The sequence below is a fragment of the Scyliorhinus torazame genome, chromosome 12 (genome assembly GCF_047496885.1).
Source record: "Scyliorhinus torazame isolate Kashiwa2021f chromosome 12, sScyTor2.1, whole genome shotgun sequence".
In the NCBI taxonomy this organism is placed as follows: Eukaryota; Metazoa; Chordata; class Chondrichthyes; order Carcharhiniformes; family Scyliorhinidae; genus Scyliorhinus; species Scyliorhinus torazame.
Genome location: NC_092718.1, coordinates 3959019 through 3975121, shown reverse-complemented (window position 1 = coordinate 3975121; position 16103 = coordinate 3959019). Strand labels below are relative to the sequence as shown.

At 49.1% G+C, this 16103-nt stretch overlaps 1 protein-coding gene across 1 annotated transcript in view; it reads right to left on the bottom strand.

Moving 5' to 3' along the window:
• Positions 1–16103, bottom strand: part of pde8a (phosphodiesterase 8A) — a 163607-nt gene that overhangs the window by 15037 nt on the left and 132467 nt on the right. Inside the window, exons 18-19 of the mRNA XM_072470290.1 lie at positions 7370–7587; positions 1510–1648 (exon numbers count right to left, since the gene is read on the bottom strand). Of these exons, the coding sequence (XP_072326391.1) occupies positions 1510–1648; positions 7370–7587 (357 nt within the window). The remainder of the gene's footprint in view (positions 1–1509; positions 1649–7369; positions 7588–16103) is intronic.

Genomic DNA, 16103 nt, shown 5'->3' with positions numbered 1-16103 from the left:
CCTGCATTAGACCTTCCAAAATGCATTACCTCACATTTGTCCGGATTAAACTCCATCTGCCATCTCTCCGCCCAAGTCTCCAAACAATCTAAATCCTGCTGTATCCTCTGACAGTCCTCATCGCTATCCGCAATTCCACCAACCTTTGTGTCGTCTGCAAACTTACTAATCAGACCAGTTACATTTTCCTCCAAATCATTTATATATACTACAAACAGCAAAGGTCCCAGCACTGATCCCTGTGGAACACCACTGGTCACAGCCCTCCAATGAGAAAAGCATCCTTCCATTGCTACTCTCTGCCTTCTATGGCCTAGCCAGTTCTGTATCCACCTTGCCAGCTCACCCCTGATCCCGTGTGACTTCACCTTTTGTACAAGAGGGGGGAGGTGGGGTGGGCATGGGGGGAGAGAGGAATCATAACTGCTGGAGCAGAGCTAACCCTCTCCAGTGGCAGAAACAGGGTGAGAACATGCTCAAAGTATTCTGTTTCCAAGTTAACCCAGTCAGTGAAAGCTTGTTACGTTCTAAGGCCTGATGGGTGTGTGGTTGATCAGCTCGGTGCAGGACAGCCATTCCTAACTGCCTGGGCATGAATTCTTAATTTAATATTTTTGCTGGGAGCTGACTGTTTTGAATGATTCCCACAATCACTTCCAGGGCTGCAAACAACTCAACGATACACAACTGCAGTAGCTGCTCAGAGCCCCCTCCCAGAATGAACTGTCACAAACATTGAAAGCGTTACAGACACCGAGTGGGGAGTTCAAGGTTCTGGTGAAGGGAGGTGTGAATGGAAGATTTCCCAGATAAATTAATTGTAGGTTTTCTCACTTCAGTGTTGCACAAGGATCTTGTGAAAGTCTTAGTAGCATCAGTGTAACCCTGGCTGCCGCCGGCACCTTCAAGCTGTTGTCAGACAGCAAATCTTTTCGATATGTCGGTGCAGGTCAGCTGTCTGCCACCTCACGCATTTAGCTTCCCCAAGCTATTACTTCATGTAATGGTACACACTCACACGCATGTACACACTCACATGCATGTACACACTCACATGCATGTACACATGCACACCCACAGGCATGCACACACCCACAGGCATGCACACACTCACACGCATGCACACACACACGCATGTACACACTCACACGCATGTACACATGCACACCAACAGGCATGCACACACTCACACGCATGTACACACTCACATGCATGTACACATGCACACCAACAGGCATGCACACACTCACGTGCATCAACACACTCTCACGCAACTACACACTCAGGCATGCACACACTCACATGCATGCACACACTCACATGCATGTACACATGCACACCAACAGGCATGCACACACTCACGTGCATCAACACACTCTCACGCAACTACACACTCAGGCATGCACACACTCACATGCATGCACACACTCACAGGCATGCACACACTCACACGCATGTACACACTCACGCGCACACATACACAGTTACAGATTGTCTCCCACTTCTTACCCCAGAACTGTTCTCCTCCAGTCCAGCCAAAGGTTTGTTGATGCTGTTTACAAATTTGTTGATGTGCTCAAAGTGTTTTGTCATCTCTGTCGCGAGGACCATGTCGATGATAGCTTGTCGGAGCGTCCGGTATTCATTCCTGCCCAAAAATGTTCATTCTCAATTCAACAATAAATGTGAGTTATGTCACACCTTTAATGTAAAGGAATGACCCAAGAAGCAATTATCAGACACTGAGCCACGCAGGACAGGTGACCAAAAGGCAGGTTTTAAGCAGCATTTTAAAGGTGGAGGGATGGAGGGGTTTAGAAAGGGAACTCAGAGCTTAGGCTAAAGGCATGGTGGAGGGAGCGAGAGCAAAATTGGAGGAATGTAAAGACTTGAGGGTTGTGGGGTTGGAGGAAGTTACAGAGATAGGAGGGGCAAGGTCATGGAAGCATTTGAACAGAATATTATTGAGAACTTTAACGTAGCGATGTTGGTGACGTGTGTGTGAATATAGGTCAGCACGCTCAGAGGTGATGTGCGAGTTCGAGAATGGTTACAGAGCTTTGGGTGAGCTGAAGGGGCTGGTTTAGCACAGGGCTAAATCGCCGGCTTTTAAAGCAGACCAAGGCAGGCCAGCAGCACGGTTCAATTCCCGTACCAGCCTCCCCGAACAGGCGCTGGAATGTGGCGACTAGGGGCTTTTCACAGTCACTTCATTTGAAGCCTACTTGTGCCAATAAGCAATTTTCATTTTCAGTTCATTTCAAGGGTGCAAGCATCGGAATAATCGCATTCGCAGCAACACCCAAAGGTAAACACCACCCGTCTCTTACTTGGCCACAAAATAAAGCAATGGGAAGGTCTTTTAATGCCAAAGTACAAATAAAAATCAACTCTAATTGACAGGAGAAGCCAGAACAAGATTAATTGGCTTTGTTAAAATACATAATTTGAATCAATTGATAAGGTAGCAACACCGAGGTGTAGGGACTCGAATTGTTAATTGTGCAAAACACATTAGCGCTGGAATCTAGTGGTTCAGCCGAAACGCTCAGTTAGAGCCCGTAATTCAGAATTGTTAGGCAGAGTTCAGTAACTCCGCCCTCCCAGCATGAACACGAAGGCTGTGGCAGGGCTTGGGTAGAAAGGGAGTGAAAGAGCTCCCATAATTAATTTACAGGGTTAATGTGTCACAATAAGAGCAACAGCCGGACATCTGGCTGCTTAAGATTGTAAACCGCTGTTCAAGCATCAATAAGGTGGGCCCTTTCCTTTTAGTGTTTTACTCATTTAGAATTCTTCATCCGACATGACATCAAACTGTTACTCAGTACAGCCGCCTGGTTGGAAATTTCTGGCCACATAGTGAACATTGGACTTCACATTTCCCATCCTATTAGTAAAGATTAAAGAGTTCACTTTGCTTACCCTTGGTGTGCTGGGCACCACAGATCAAATCTGGAACTGACAGTGTAGAAGCTCGTTTGCCTGTTCGACAATTGCTAGCTGTGGTAGGTGGAATCCACTCCTCTAAGATTATGTTTCTCTCAGCAGAAGCACTTCAAATATTGATCAGCCTTTGTACTCTGCGTGGTCGGGGTGCATCAAAGTAGCCCATTTCACAACACAAATTTTCTTCTGCCAGTCTGTTCTTAGACCAGGTAGAAGCTGCAAACTCCTCCCCATTAACTCACCTGGCAATGTGAGGTCACACATGCAGGGTCAGCCTATTCACATATCTATCACTGTCCTATAAAGTACATCCCGTCCAGACTAGGCTAACAGACAAGGCTGCCCTGTGAGATTATGAAATTTAAACCGATTATAAGCTTTGCTCTGTAGACCTTCATCTAAAATCATCTCCACAATCCTTTCCAATGAAAAGCATCATCGTTTCCCTCATTACCTCAGGCAGAATTTATTCAGTAAGCCCACTAGAAAAGCAACCCCCAGTGGGCTAGCCGCAGGCAGTTGGAATTAGCAGAATTAAAAGCAAATGCTTCCAACACTAGTGTGCTTATATTTTTTATCATTTCTAACATTTCCTCTTCTGTTAAACTATTTTAAAAAAAATACTATCTTCCACATCTCCTGATTTTTGAATCAATTGTCATTAAACATGATGTATGTATCTCCTCAACCAACATCACACAAAGCCACTGACCGTTTATCGCTGTTTGTGGGACCACTTTGGCCGTCACAAATTTCCCAAATTACAACAGCGATCAATCCCACTTCTGCAGCTGAAAGACGAGATCAGGAGGGTTTTACACACATTGGACTACACCAACCCTCGCAGCAGGTGCAGACTCGGGCTGTCAGAGGAGATCATCACTGATAATGTATCCTCGGCTCTTTAAGTTAATTTAAAATAAATGTATTTTAATAAAGGTGTAATTTTAAAAATACTTTGCAGTTGTTTATGCTGCAAATAATCAATTAATCCATCAATTAGCAGAGTGCTAAATCTGAGCACATTGTGATTGAGGGTCATTATCTACTTCCTGTGTTGTTAGCTCCGTAAATTCTCTCATGGTCCTTTCTCCACATACAGAATAGGAGCAGTAGGCAATTGAGCCTCTCTAGTCTGCTCCAACATTCAATAAGATCATGGGCGTGGTTCTCCGACCCCCCGCCGGGTTGGAGAATCGCCGGGGGCTGACGTGAATCCCGCCCCCGCTGGTTGCCGAAGTCTCCGGCACCGGAGATTCGGCGGGGGCGGGAATCGCGCCGCGCCAGTTGGCGGGCCCCCCCGCTCGATTCTCCGGCCCGGATGGGCCGTAGTCCAGCCGCTAAATTGCCTGTCCCGCCGGCGTAAATTAAAGCACCTATTTACCGGCGGGAGAAGGCGGCGTGGGCGGGCTCCGGGGTCCGGGGCGATCTGACCCCGGGGGGTGCCCCCATGGTGGCCTGGCCCGCGATCGGGGCCCACCGATCCGCGGGTGGGCCTGTGCCGTGGGGGCACTCTTTCCCTTCCGCCTCCACCACGGTCTCCACCATGGCAGAGGCGGAAGAGACTCCCTCCACTGCGCATGCGCGGGAAACTGACAGCGGCCGCTGATGCTCCCGCGCATGCGCCGCCCGGAGATGTCATTTCCGCGCCAGCTGGCGGGGCAACAAAGGCCGTTTCCGCCAGCTGGCGGGGCGGAAATTCCTCCGGCGTCGGCCTAGCCCCTCAATGTTGGGGCTCGGCCCCCAAAGATGCGGAGCATTCCGGACCTTTGGGGCGGCGCGATGCCCGTCTGATTGGCGCCGTTTTGGGAGAATTTCGCCCCATATGTGTGTGTGTGTGTGTGGTGTGAATGTGTGTGTAGTGTGTATGTTGGTGTGTATGTTGGTGTGTGTGTGGTGTGTGTGGTGTGTTTGTGTGTGTAGTGTGTATGTTGGTGTGTATGTGGGTGTGTGTGTGTGATGTATTTGATTGAATTCTTTGAGGAGGTAACTAAGTGTGTAGATGAAGGTAGAGCAGTTGATGTCGGATACATGGATTTTAGTAAGGCGTTTGATAAGGTTCCCCATGGTCGGCTCATGAAGAAAGTAAGGAGGTGTGGGATAGAGGGAAATTTGGCCGATTGTATCAGTAACTGGCTATCACATAGAAGACAGAGGGTGGTGGTGGATGGAAAATGTTCAGACTGGAGACCAGTTACCAGCGGTGTACCACAGGGATCAGGGCTGGGTCCTCTGCTATTTGTGATTTTTATCAATGACTTGGAGGAGGGGGCTGAAGGGTGGGTCAGTAAATTTGCTGATGACATCAAGATTGGTGGAGTAATGGATGAGGTGGAGGGCTGTTGTAGGCTGCAAAGAGACATTGATAGGATGCAGAGCTGGGCCGGAAAGTGGCAGATGGAGTTTAACCCTGATAAGTGCGAGGTGATTCATTTTGTTAGGAAAAATTTGAATGCGGATTACAGGGTCAACGGCAGGGTTCTGAGGAATGTGGAGGAACAGAGAGATCTTGGGGTTCATGTCCACAGATCTCTGAATGTTGCCACTCAAGTGGATAGATCCGTGAAGAAGGCCTATAGTGTGTTAGTGTTTATTAACGGGGGGCTTGAGTTTAAGAGCCATGAGGTTATGCTGCAACTGTACATGACCCTGGTGAGACCACATTTGGAGTATTGTGTGCAGTTCTGGTCACCTCATTATAGGAAGGATGTGGAAGCATTGGAAAGGGTGCAAAGGAGATTTACCAGGATGCTGCCTGGTTTGCAGGATATGAGGAAAGGTTGAGGGAGCTAGGGCTTTTCTCATTGGAGCGGAGGAGGATGAGAGGCAACTTAATAGAGGTTTATAAGGTAATGAGGGAGATAGATAGAGTGGACGTTCAGAGACTATTTCCTCGGGTGGATGTAGCTGTTACAAGGGGGCATAACTATAAGATTCAGGGTGGGAGATATAGGAGGGATGTCCGAGGTAGGTTCTTCACTCAGAGAGTGGTTAGGGTGTGGAATGGACTGCCTGCTGTGATAGTGGAGTCGGACACTTTAGGAACTTTCAAGCGGTTATTGGATAGGCACATGGAGCACACCAGAATGACAGGGAGTGGGATAGCTTGATCTTGGTTTCGGACAATGCTCGGTACAACATCGAGGGCTGAAGGGCCTGTTCTGTGCTGTACTGTTCTATGTTCTATGTTTACGTGTGTGTGTGTGTGTATGTGTGATGGGTGTGTGTGTGTGTGTGATGGTGTGTGTGTGTGTGATGGGTGTGTGTGTGTGTGATGGGGGTGTGTGTGTGTGTGATGGGTGTGTGTGTGTGTGTGTGTGCTGGGTGTGTGTGTGTGTGTGATGGGTGTGTGTGTGTGTGTGATGGGGGTGTGTGTGTGTGTGATGGGGGTGTGTGTGTGTGTGATGGGGGTGTGTGTGTGTGTGATGGGGGTGTGTGTGTGTGATGGGGGTGTGTGTGTGTGTGTGTGATGGGGGGGGTGTGATGGGGGTGTGGGTGTGTGTGATGGGGGTGTGTGTGTGTGATGGGTGTGTGTGTGTGTGTGTGTGATGGGGGTGTGGGTGTGTGTGATGGGGGTGTGGGTGTGTGTGATGGGGGGGGTGTGATGGGTGTGTGTGTGTGTGTGATGGGGGGGTGTGATGGGGGTGTGGGTGTGTGTGATGGGGGTGTGTGTGTGTGATGGGGGTGGGGTGTGTGTGATGGGGTGTGTGTGTGTGATGGGGGTGTATGTGTGTGATGGGGGTGGGGTGTGTGTGATGGGGTGTGTGTGTGTGATGGGGGTGTGTGTGTGTGTGTGTGATGGGGGTGGGGTGTGTGTGATGGGGGTGTGTGTGTGTGTGTGTGTGTGATGGGGGTGGGGTGTGTGTGATGGGGGTGTGGGTGTGTGTGATGGGGGTGTGTGTGTGTGTGATGGGGGGGGGTGTGATGGGGGTGTGGGTGTGTGTGATGGGGGTGTGTGTGTGTGTGATGGGGGTGTGGGTGTGTGTGATGTGTGTGTGTGTGTGTGTGTGTGATTGGGGGGGGGTGTGATGGGGGTGTGGGTGTGTGTGATGGGGGTGTGTGTGTGTGTGATGGGGGTGGGGTGTGTGGCGTTTCACATCCCCATCTGCCCCAAAAACCTTTAATTTCTTTGCCCAGCAAGAATCTTCCCACCTCTGCCTCAAAAATAGTCAATGCCCCCGCCTTCTGAGGCAGCAAAGTTCTAAAGTCACAAAACCCTGAAAACAAATTCTCCTCATCTCGGTCCTAAACGTGTGACCCCTAATTTTAAATCCGTGGCCCCTAGTTCTGGACTCGCCCGCAAGAGGGTGAGGAAATAGCCTTCCTCACACTGCAGCAGGAACCATTGCCACTAAAAACAGCAGAGCCGCTCTCCCGGGGCAGCCGAGGACCGGCCCCTTTTGGGCCTCAGGCTCCTTACCTCTCCATATTCTTGAAGATGTTACACTTGTCGTCCCGTGTGGTCAGTTGGAATGCCACTGCTGCGTGGTGGCTCTCCAGTACGGCCGTATCGTTGTAAAGAAGCGCTAGCTCACTGCCTGCGTTGCACAGGAAAGAGTTTGTTCTGCCTGGATGATCAACATCGTGCACTGTGGCTGCAATGAGAGCCGCCACCTCATCAGTCCGGTCCAAGCTTTGCTGAAAAATGGACAGAAAGTGCTCTGAACAATCTGAAGATGCTCTTGGCTGAAGAGTGAAAAGTAAAATTTAAACAGTAGAACAGATTTATTTCACGGGAGGGAGGGCAGCTGCTGGACTGGGCTTTCACTCCGAATGCTGGATGGAGTAAGGAGCAGGCAGAGCCAGCCAGGGCACAGTTAGACGTGCAGAATAATTTTCGGTACATTAGAAAACTTTGTGCTTGTTTAGGTGAAAGTTAACACGTTTATTTTGTACAGTAAGCCGAGAATCATAGAAACAGGCAGCACGGTAACACAGCGGTTAGCACTGTTGCTTCACAGCTCCAGGGACCCAGGTTCGATTCCGGCTTGGGTCACTGTCTGTGCAGAGTCTGCACGTTCTCCCCGTGCTGATTAACTTACTTACCTTGCAGGTCAGCTGTGTAGTTCGGGAGTGAGAGCTGGGACCTTAGAATCAGCGCGGGAATTTGAAAAAGCGCGGGAGCTGCGAGGCAGAGGGGACCGTTTAAAAGGTCGCTGCCTGGGGTGAGGCCAAGTCGATTTCAGCAGGAGCGGAGCAGGCTAGTCCATTTCAGCGGGGGCAGTGCGGAAGTGATTTCTGGGAGGTAAGTCTCTCCTTTAAATTTTTTTTTAAAATTAGTGTTTTAGGCGGGAACAGGAAGTCGACCCGCGGACGTCTGGGAAGACCCTCACCAATAAATTCTGGTGGAGAGGAAACCCGAGACACTACACGTGTAGTGTCTCCCACCCGCCCTCCTCCTCTAACCTAATAATAAAACCCATTGGTCTGAGGCAAGTACCATATTTTATTATATTATTATTATTTTTTATAAAAATTTAATTTAGTTGTTAGCCAGATCTTGGTAGAAAGTTAGAGGAATGGCAGGAAAGGGAGTGCAATGTTCCTCCTGCAGGATGTTTGAGGTGAGGGATGCAGTTAGTGTCCCTGCTGATTTTACCTGCAGGAAGTGCTGCCATCTCCAGCTCCTCCAAGACCGAGTTAGGGAACTGGAGCTGGAGTTGGAAGAACTTCGGATCATTCGGGAGGCAGAGGGGGTCATAGATAGTCGATTTCGGCGTGAGAACAGCTGGTGAGTCAGTTTCAGCGGGAGCATTGCGGAAGGAGGTTGCTGGGAGGTAAGTCAACCTTTAAAAGCACTTGTCTTTGCAGGGGCAGGCCAGTCGATTTTGGCGGCGGGAGAACAGCTGGTGAGTGGTGAGTCAGTTTCAGCGGGAGCATTGCGGAAGGAGGTTGCTGGGAGGTAAGTCAACCTTTAAAAGCACTTGTCTTTGCAGGGGCAGGCCAGTCGATTTTGGCGGCGGGAGAACAGCTGGTGAGTGGTGAGTCAGTTTCAGCGGGAGCATTGCGGAAGGAGGTTGCTGGGAGGTAAGTCAACCTTTAAAAGCACTTGTCTTTGCAGGGGCAGGCCAGTCGATTTCGGCGGCGGGAGAACAGCTGGTGAGTGGTGAGTCAGTTTCAGCGGGAGCATTGCGGAAGGAGGTTGCTGGGAGGTAAGTCAACCTTTAAAAGCACTTGTCTTTGCAGGGGCAGGCCAGTCGATTTCGGCGGCGTGAGAACAGCTGGCTGGTTAGTCAATTTCAGCAGGAGCTGAGAATTTTTCTTTTTTTTAAATTTTAAATTAGTTTTTTAGGCGGGAGCAGGAAGTCGACCCGCGGACGTCTGGGAAGACCCTCCCCAATAAATTCTGGTGGAGAGGAAACCCGAGACACTACACGTGTAGTGTCTCCCACCCGCCCTCCTCCTCTAACCTAATAATAAAACCCATTGGTCTGAGGTAAGTACCATATTTTATTATATTATTATTATTTTTTAGCCAGATCTTGGTAGAAAGTTGGAGGAATGGCAGGGAAGGGAGTGCAATGTTCCTCCTGCAGGATGTTTGAGGTGAGGGATGCAGTTAGTGTCCCTGCTGATTTTACCTGCAGGAAGTGCTGCCATCTCCAGCTCCTCCAAGACCGAGTTAGGGAACTGGAGCTGGAGTTGGAAGAACTTCGGATCATTCGGGAGGCAGAAGGGGTCATAGATAGCAGCTTCAGGGAATTAGTTACACCAAAGATTGGAGATAGGTGGGTAACTGTAAGAGGGACTGGGAAAAAACAGTCAGTGCAGGGATCCCCTGCGGTCGTACCCCTGAGAAACAAGTATACCGCTTTGGATACTTGTGGGGGGGGGGGACTTACCAGGGGTAAGCCATGGGGTACGGGCCTCTGGCACGGAGTCTGTCCCTGTTGCTCAGAAGGGAAGGGGGGAGAGGAGCAGAGCATTAGTAATTGGGGACTCTATAGTCAGGGGCACAGATAGGAGATTTTGTGGGAGCGTGAGAGACTCAGGTTTGGTATGTTGCCTCCCAGGTGCAAGGGTACGTGATGTCTCGGATCGTGTTTTCCGGGTCCTTAGGGGGGAGGGGGAGCAGCCCCAAGTCGTGGTCCACATTGGCACCAACGACATAGGTAGGAAAGGGGACAAGGATGTCAGGCAGGCTTTCAGGGAGCTAGGATGGAAGCTCAGAACTAGAACAAACAGAGTTGTTATCTCTGGATTGTTGCCCGTGCCACGTGATAGTGAGATGAGGAATAAGGAGAGAGAGCATTTAAACACATGGCTACAGGGATGGTGCAGGCGGGAGGGATTCAGATTTTTGGATAACTGGGGCTCTTTCTGGGGAAGGTGGGACCTCTACAGACAGGATGGTCTACATCTGAACCTGAGGGGCACAAATATCCTGGGGGGGAGATTTGTTAGTGCTCTTTGGGGGGGTTTAAACTAATGCAGTAGGGGCATGGGAACCTGGATTGTAGTTTTAGGGTAAGGGAGAATGAGAGTATAGAGGTCAGGAGCACAGATTTGACATCGCAGGAGGGGGCCAGTGTTCAGGTAGGTGGTTTGAAGTGTGTCTACTTCAATGCCAGGAGTATACGAAACAAGGTAGGGGAACTGGCAGCGTGGGTTGGTACCTGGGACTTCGATGTTGTGGCCATTTCGGAGACATGGATAGAGCAGGGACAGGAATGGATGTTGCAGGTTCCGGGGTTTAGGTGTTTTAGTAAGCTCAGAGAAGGAGGCAAAAGAGGGGGAGGTGTGGCGCTGCTAGTCAAGAGCAGTATTACGGTGGCGGAGAGGATGCTAGATGGGGACTCTTCTGCCGAGGTAGTATGGGCTGAAGTTAGAAACAGGAAAGGAGAGGTCGCCCTGTTGGGAGTTTTTTATAGGCCTCCTAATAGTTCTAGGGATGTAGAGGAAAGGATGGCGAAGATGATTCTGGATATGAGCGAAAGTAACAGGGTAGTTATTATGGGAGATTTTAACTTTCCAAATATTGACTGGAAAAGATATAGTTCGAGTACAATAGATGGGTCGTTTTTTGTACAGTGTGTGCAGGAGGGTTTCCTGAAACAATATGTTGACAGGCCAACAAGAGGCGAGGCCACGTTGGATTTGGTTTTGGGTAATGAACCAGGCCAGGCGTTGGATTTGGAGGTAGGAGAGCACTTTGGGGACAGTGACCACAATTCGGTGACGTTTACGTTAATGATGGAAAGGGATAAGTATACACCGCAGGGCAAGAGTTATAGCTGGGGGAAGGGCAATTATGATGCCATTAGACGTGACTTGGGGGGGATAAGGTGGAGAAGTAGGCTGCAAGTGTTGGGCACACTGGATAAGTGGGGCTTGTTCAAGGATCAGCTACTGCGTGTTCTTGATAAATATGTACCGGTCAGACAGGGAGGAAGGCGTCGAGCGAGGGAACCGTGGTTTACCAAGGAAGTGGAATCTCTTGTTAAGAGGAAGAAGGAGGCCTATGTGAAGATGAAGTGTGAAGTTTCGGTTGGGGCGATGGATAGTTACAAGGTAGCGAGGAAGGATCTAAAGAGAGAGCTAAGACGAGCAAGGAGGGGACATGAGAAGTATTTGGCAGGAAGGATCAAGGAAAACCCAAAAGCTTTCTATAGGTATGTCAGGAATAAGCGAATGACTAGGGAAAGAGTAGGACCAGTCAAGGACAGGGATGGGAAATTGTGTGTGGAGTCTGAAGAGATAGGCGAGATACTAAATGAATATTTTTCGTCAGTATTCACTCAGGAAAAAGAGAATGTTGTGGAGGAGAATGCTGAGCCCCAGGCTAATAGAATAGATGGCATTGAGGTACGTAGGGAAGAGGTGTTGGCAATTCTGGACAGGCTGAAAATAGATAAGTCCCCGGGACCTGATGGGATTTATCCTAGGATTCTATGGGAGGCCAGGGAAGAGATTGCTGGACCTTTGGCTTTGATTTTTATGTCATCATTGGCTACAGGAATAGTGCCAGAGGACTGGAGGACAGCAAATGTGGTCCCTTTGTTCAAAAAGGGGAGCAGAGACAACCCCGGCAACTATAGGCCGGTGAGCCTCACGTCTGTAGTGGGTAAAGTCTTGGAGGGGATTATAAGAGACAAGATTTATAATCATCTAGATAGGAATAATATGATCAGGGATAGTCAGCATGGCTTTGGAAGGGTAGGTCATGCCTCACAAACCTTATTGAGTTCTTTGAGAAGGTGACTGAACAGGTAGACGAGGGTAGAGTAGTTGATGTGGTGTATATGGATTTCAGCAAAGCGTTTGATAAGGTTCCCCACGGTAGGCTATTGCAAAAAATACGGAGGCTGGGGATTGAGGGTGATTTAGAGATGTGGATCAGAAATTGGCTAGCTGAAAGAAGACAGAGGGTGGTGGTTGATGGGAAATGTTCAGAATGGAGTACAGTCACAAGTGGAATACCACAAGGATCTGTTCTGGGGCCGTTGCTGTTTGTCATTTTTATCAATGACCTAGAGGAAGGCGCAGAAGGGTGGGTGAGTAAATTTGCAGACGATACTAAAGTCGGTGGTGTTGTCGATAGTGTGGAAGGATGTAGCAGATTACAGAGGGATATAGATAAGCTGCAGAGCTGGGCCGAGAGGTGGCAAATGGAGTTTAACGTAGAGAAGTGTGAGGTGATTCACTTTGGAAGGAATAACAGGAATGCGGAATATTTGGCTAATGGTAAAGTTCTTGAAAGTGTGGATGAGCAGAGGGATCTAGGTGTCCATGTACATAGATCCCTGAAAGTTGCCACCCAGGTTGATAGGGTTGTGAAGAAGGCCTATGGAGTGTTGGCCTTTATTGGTAGAGGGATTGAGTTCCGGAGTCGGGAGGTCATGTTGCAGCTGTACAGAACTCTGGTACGGCCGCATTTGGAGTATTGCGTACAGTTCTGGTCACCGCATTATAGGAAGGACGTGGAGGCTTTGGAGCGGGTGCAGAGGAGATTTACCAGGGTGTTGCCTGGTATGGAGGGAAAATCTTATGAGGAAAGGCTGATGGACTTGAGGTTGTTTTCGTTGGAGAGAAGAAGGTTAAGAGGAGACTTAATAGAGGCATACAAAATGATCAGGGGGTTGGATCGGGTGGACAGTGAGAGCCTTCTCCCGCGGATGGATATGGCTGGCACGAGGGGACATAACTTTAAACTGAGGGGTAATAGATATAGGACAGAGGTCAGAGGTAGGTTCTTTACGCAAAGAGTAGTGAGGCCGTGGAATGCCCTACCTGCTACAGTGGTGAACTCGCCAACATTGAGGGCATTTAAAAGTTTATTGGATAAACATATGGATGATAATGGCATAGTGTAGGTTGGATGGCTTTTATTTCGGTGCAACATCGTGGGCCGAAGGGCCTGTACTGCGCTGTATTGCTCTATGTTCTATGTTCTAAAGCAGCTTCAGGGAATTAGTTACACCAAAGATTGGAGATAGATGGGTAACTGTAAGAGGGACTGGGAAAAAACAGTCAGTGCAGGGATCCCCTGCGGTCGTTCCCCTGAGAAACAAGTATACCGCTTTGGATACTTGTGGGGGGGGGGACTTACCAGGGGTAAGCCATGGGGTACGGGCCTCTGGCACGGAGTCTGTCCCTGTTGCTCAGAAGGGAAGGGAAGAGAGGAGCAGAGCATTAGTAATTGGGGACTCGATAGTCAGGGGCACAGATAGGAGATTTTGTGGGAGCGTGAGAGACTCACGTTTGCTATGTTGCCTCCCAGGTGCAAGGGTACGTGATGTCTCGGATCGTGTTTTCCGGGTCCTTAAGGGGGAGGGGGAGCAGCCCCAAGTCGTGGTCCACATTGGCACTAACGACATAGATAGGAAAGGGGACAAGGATGTCAGGCAGGCTTTCAGGGAGCTAGGATGGAAGCTCAGAACTAGAACAAACAGAGTTGTTATCTCTGGGTTGTTGCCCGTGCCACGTGATAGTGAGATGAGGAATAGGGAGAGAGAGCAATTAAACACGTGGCTACAGGGATGGTGCAGGCGGGAGGGATTCAGATTTCTGGATAACTGGGGCTCTTTCTGGGGAAGGTGGGACCTCTACAGACAGGATGGTCTACATCTGAACCTGCGGGGCACAAATATCCTGGGGGGGAGATTTGTTAGTGCTCTTTGGGGGGGTTTAAACTAATGCAGTAGGGGCATGGGAACCTGGATTGTAGTTTTAGGGTAAGGGAGAATGAGAGTATAGAGGTCAGGAGCTCAGATTTGACGTCGCAGGAGGGGGCCAGTGTTCAGGTAGGTGGTTTGAAGTGTGTCTACTTCAATGCCAGGAGTATACGAAATAAGGTAGGGGAACTGGCAGCATGGGTTGGTACCTGGGACTTCGATGTTGTGGCCATTTCGGAGACATGGATAGAGCAGGGACAGGAATGGATGTTGCAGGTTCCGGGGTTTAGGTGTTTTAGTAAGATCAGAGAAGGAGGCAAAAGAGGGGGAGGTGTGGCGCTGCTAGTCAAGAGCAGTATTACGGTGGCGGAGAGGATGCTAGATGGGGACTCATCTTCCGAGGTAGTATGGGCTGAGGTTAGAAACATGAAAGGTGAGGTCACACTGTTGGGAGTCTTCTATAGGCCTCCAAATAGTTCTAGGGATGTAGAGGAAAGGATGGCGAGGATGATCCTGGATAAGAGCGAAAGTAACAGGGTAGTTATTATGGGAGACTTTAACTTTCCAAATATTGACTGGAAAAGATGTAGTTCGAGTACATTAGATGGGTCGTTTTTTGTACAGTGTGTGCAGGAGGGTTTCCTGACACAGTTTGTTGACAGGCCAACAAGAGGCGAGGCCACATTGGATTTGGTTTTGGGTAATGAACCAGGCCAGGTGTTGGATTTGGAGGTAGGTGAGCACTTTGGGGACAGTAACCACAATTCGGTGACGTTTACGTTAAGGATGGAAAGGGATAAGTATACACCGCAGGGCAAGAGTTATAGCTGGGGGAAGGGAAATTATGATACCATTAGACGTGACTTGGGGGGGATAAGGTGGAGAAGTAGGCTGCAAGTGTTGGACACACTGGATAAGTGGAGCTTGTTCAAGGATCAGCTACTGCGTGATCTTAATAAGTATGTACCGGTCAGGCAGGGAGGAAGGTGCCGAGCGAGGGAACCATGGTTTACCAAAGAAGTGGAATCTCTTGTTAAGAGGAAGAAGGAGGCCTATGTGAAGATGAGGTGTGAAGTTTCAGTTGGGGCGATGGATAGTTACAAGGTAGCGAGGAAGGATCTAAAGAGAGAGCTAAGACGAGCAAGGAGGGGATATGAGAAGTATTTGGCAGGAAGGATCAAGGAAAACCCAAAAGCTTTCTATAGGTATGTCAGGAATAAGCGAATGACTAGGGAAAGAGTAGGACCAGTCAAGGACAGGGATGGGAAGTTGTGTGTAGAGTCTGAAGAGATAGGCGAGATACTAAATGAATATTTTTCGTCAGTATTCACTCAGGAAAAAGATAATCTTGTGGAGGAGAATGCTGAGCTCCAGGTAAATAGATTAGATGGCATTGAGGTACGTAGGGAAGAGGTGTTGGCAATTCTGGACAGGCTGAAAATAGATAAGTCCCCGGGACCTGATGGGATTTATCCTAGGATTCTCTGGGAGGCCAGGGAAGAGATTGCTGGACCATTGGCTTTGATTTTTATGTCATCATTGGCTACAGGAATAGTGCCAGAGGACTGGAGGATAGCAAATGTGGTCCCTTTGTTCAAAAAGGGGAGCAGAGACAACCCCGGCAACTATAGACCGGTGAGCCTCACGTCTGTAGTGGGTAAAGTCTTGGAGGGGATTATAAGAGACAAGATTTATAATCATCTAGATAGGAATAATATGATCAGGGATAGTCAGCATGGCTTTGTGAAGGGTAGGTCATGCCTCACAAACCTTATCGAGTTCTTTGAGAAGGTGACTGAACAGGTAGACGAGGGTAGAGCAGTTGATGTGGTGTATATGGATTTCAGCAAAGCGTTTGATAAGGTTCCCCACGGTAGGCTATTGCAGAAAATACGGAGGCTGGGGATTGAGGGTGATTTAGAGATGTGGATCAGAAATTGGCTAGCTGAAAGAAGACAGAGGGTGGTGGTTGATGGGAAATGTTCAGAATGGAGTTCAGTCACAAGTGGAGTACCACAAGGATCTGTTCTGGGGCCGTTG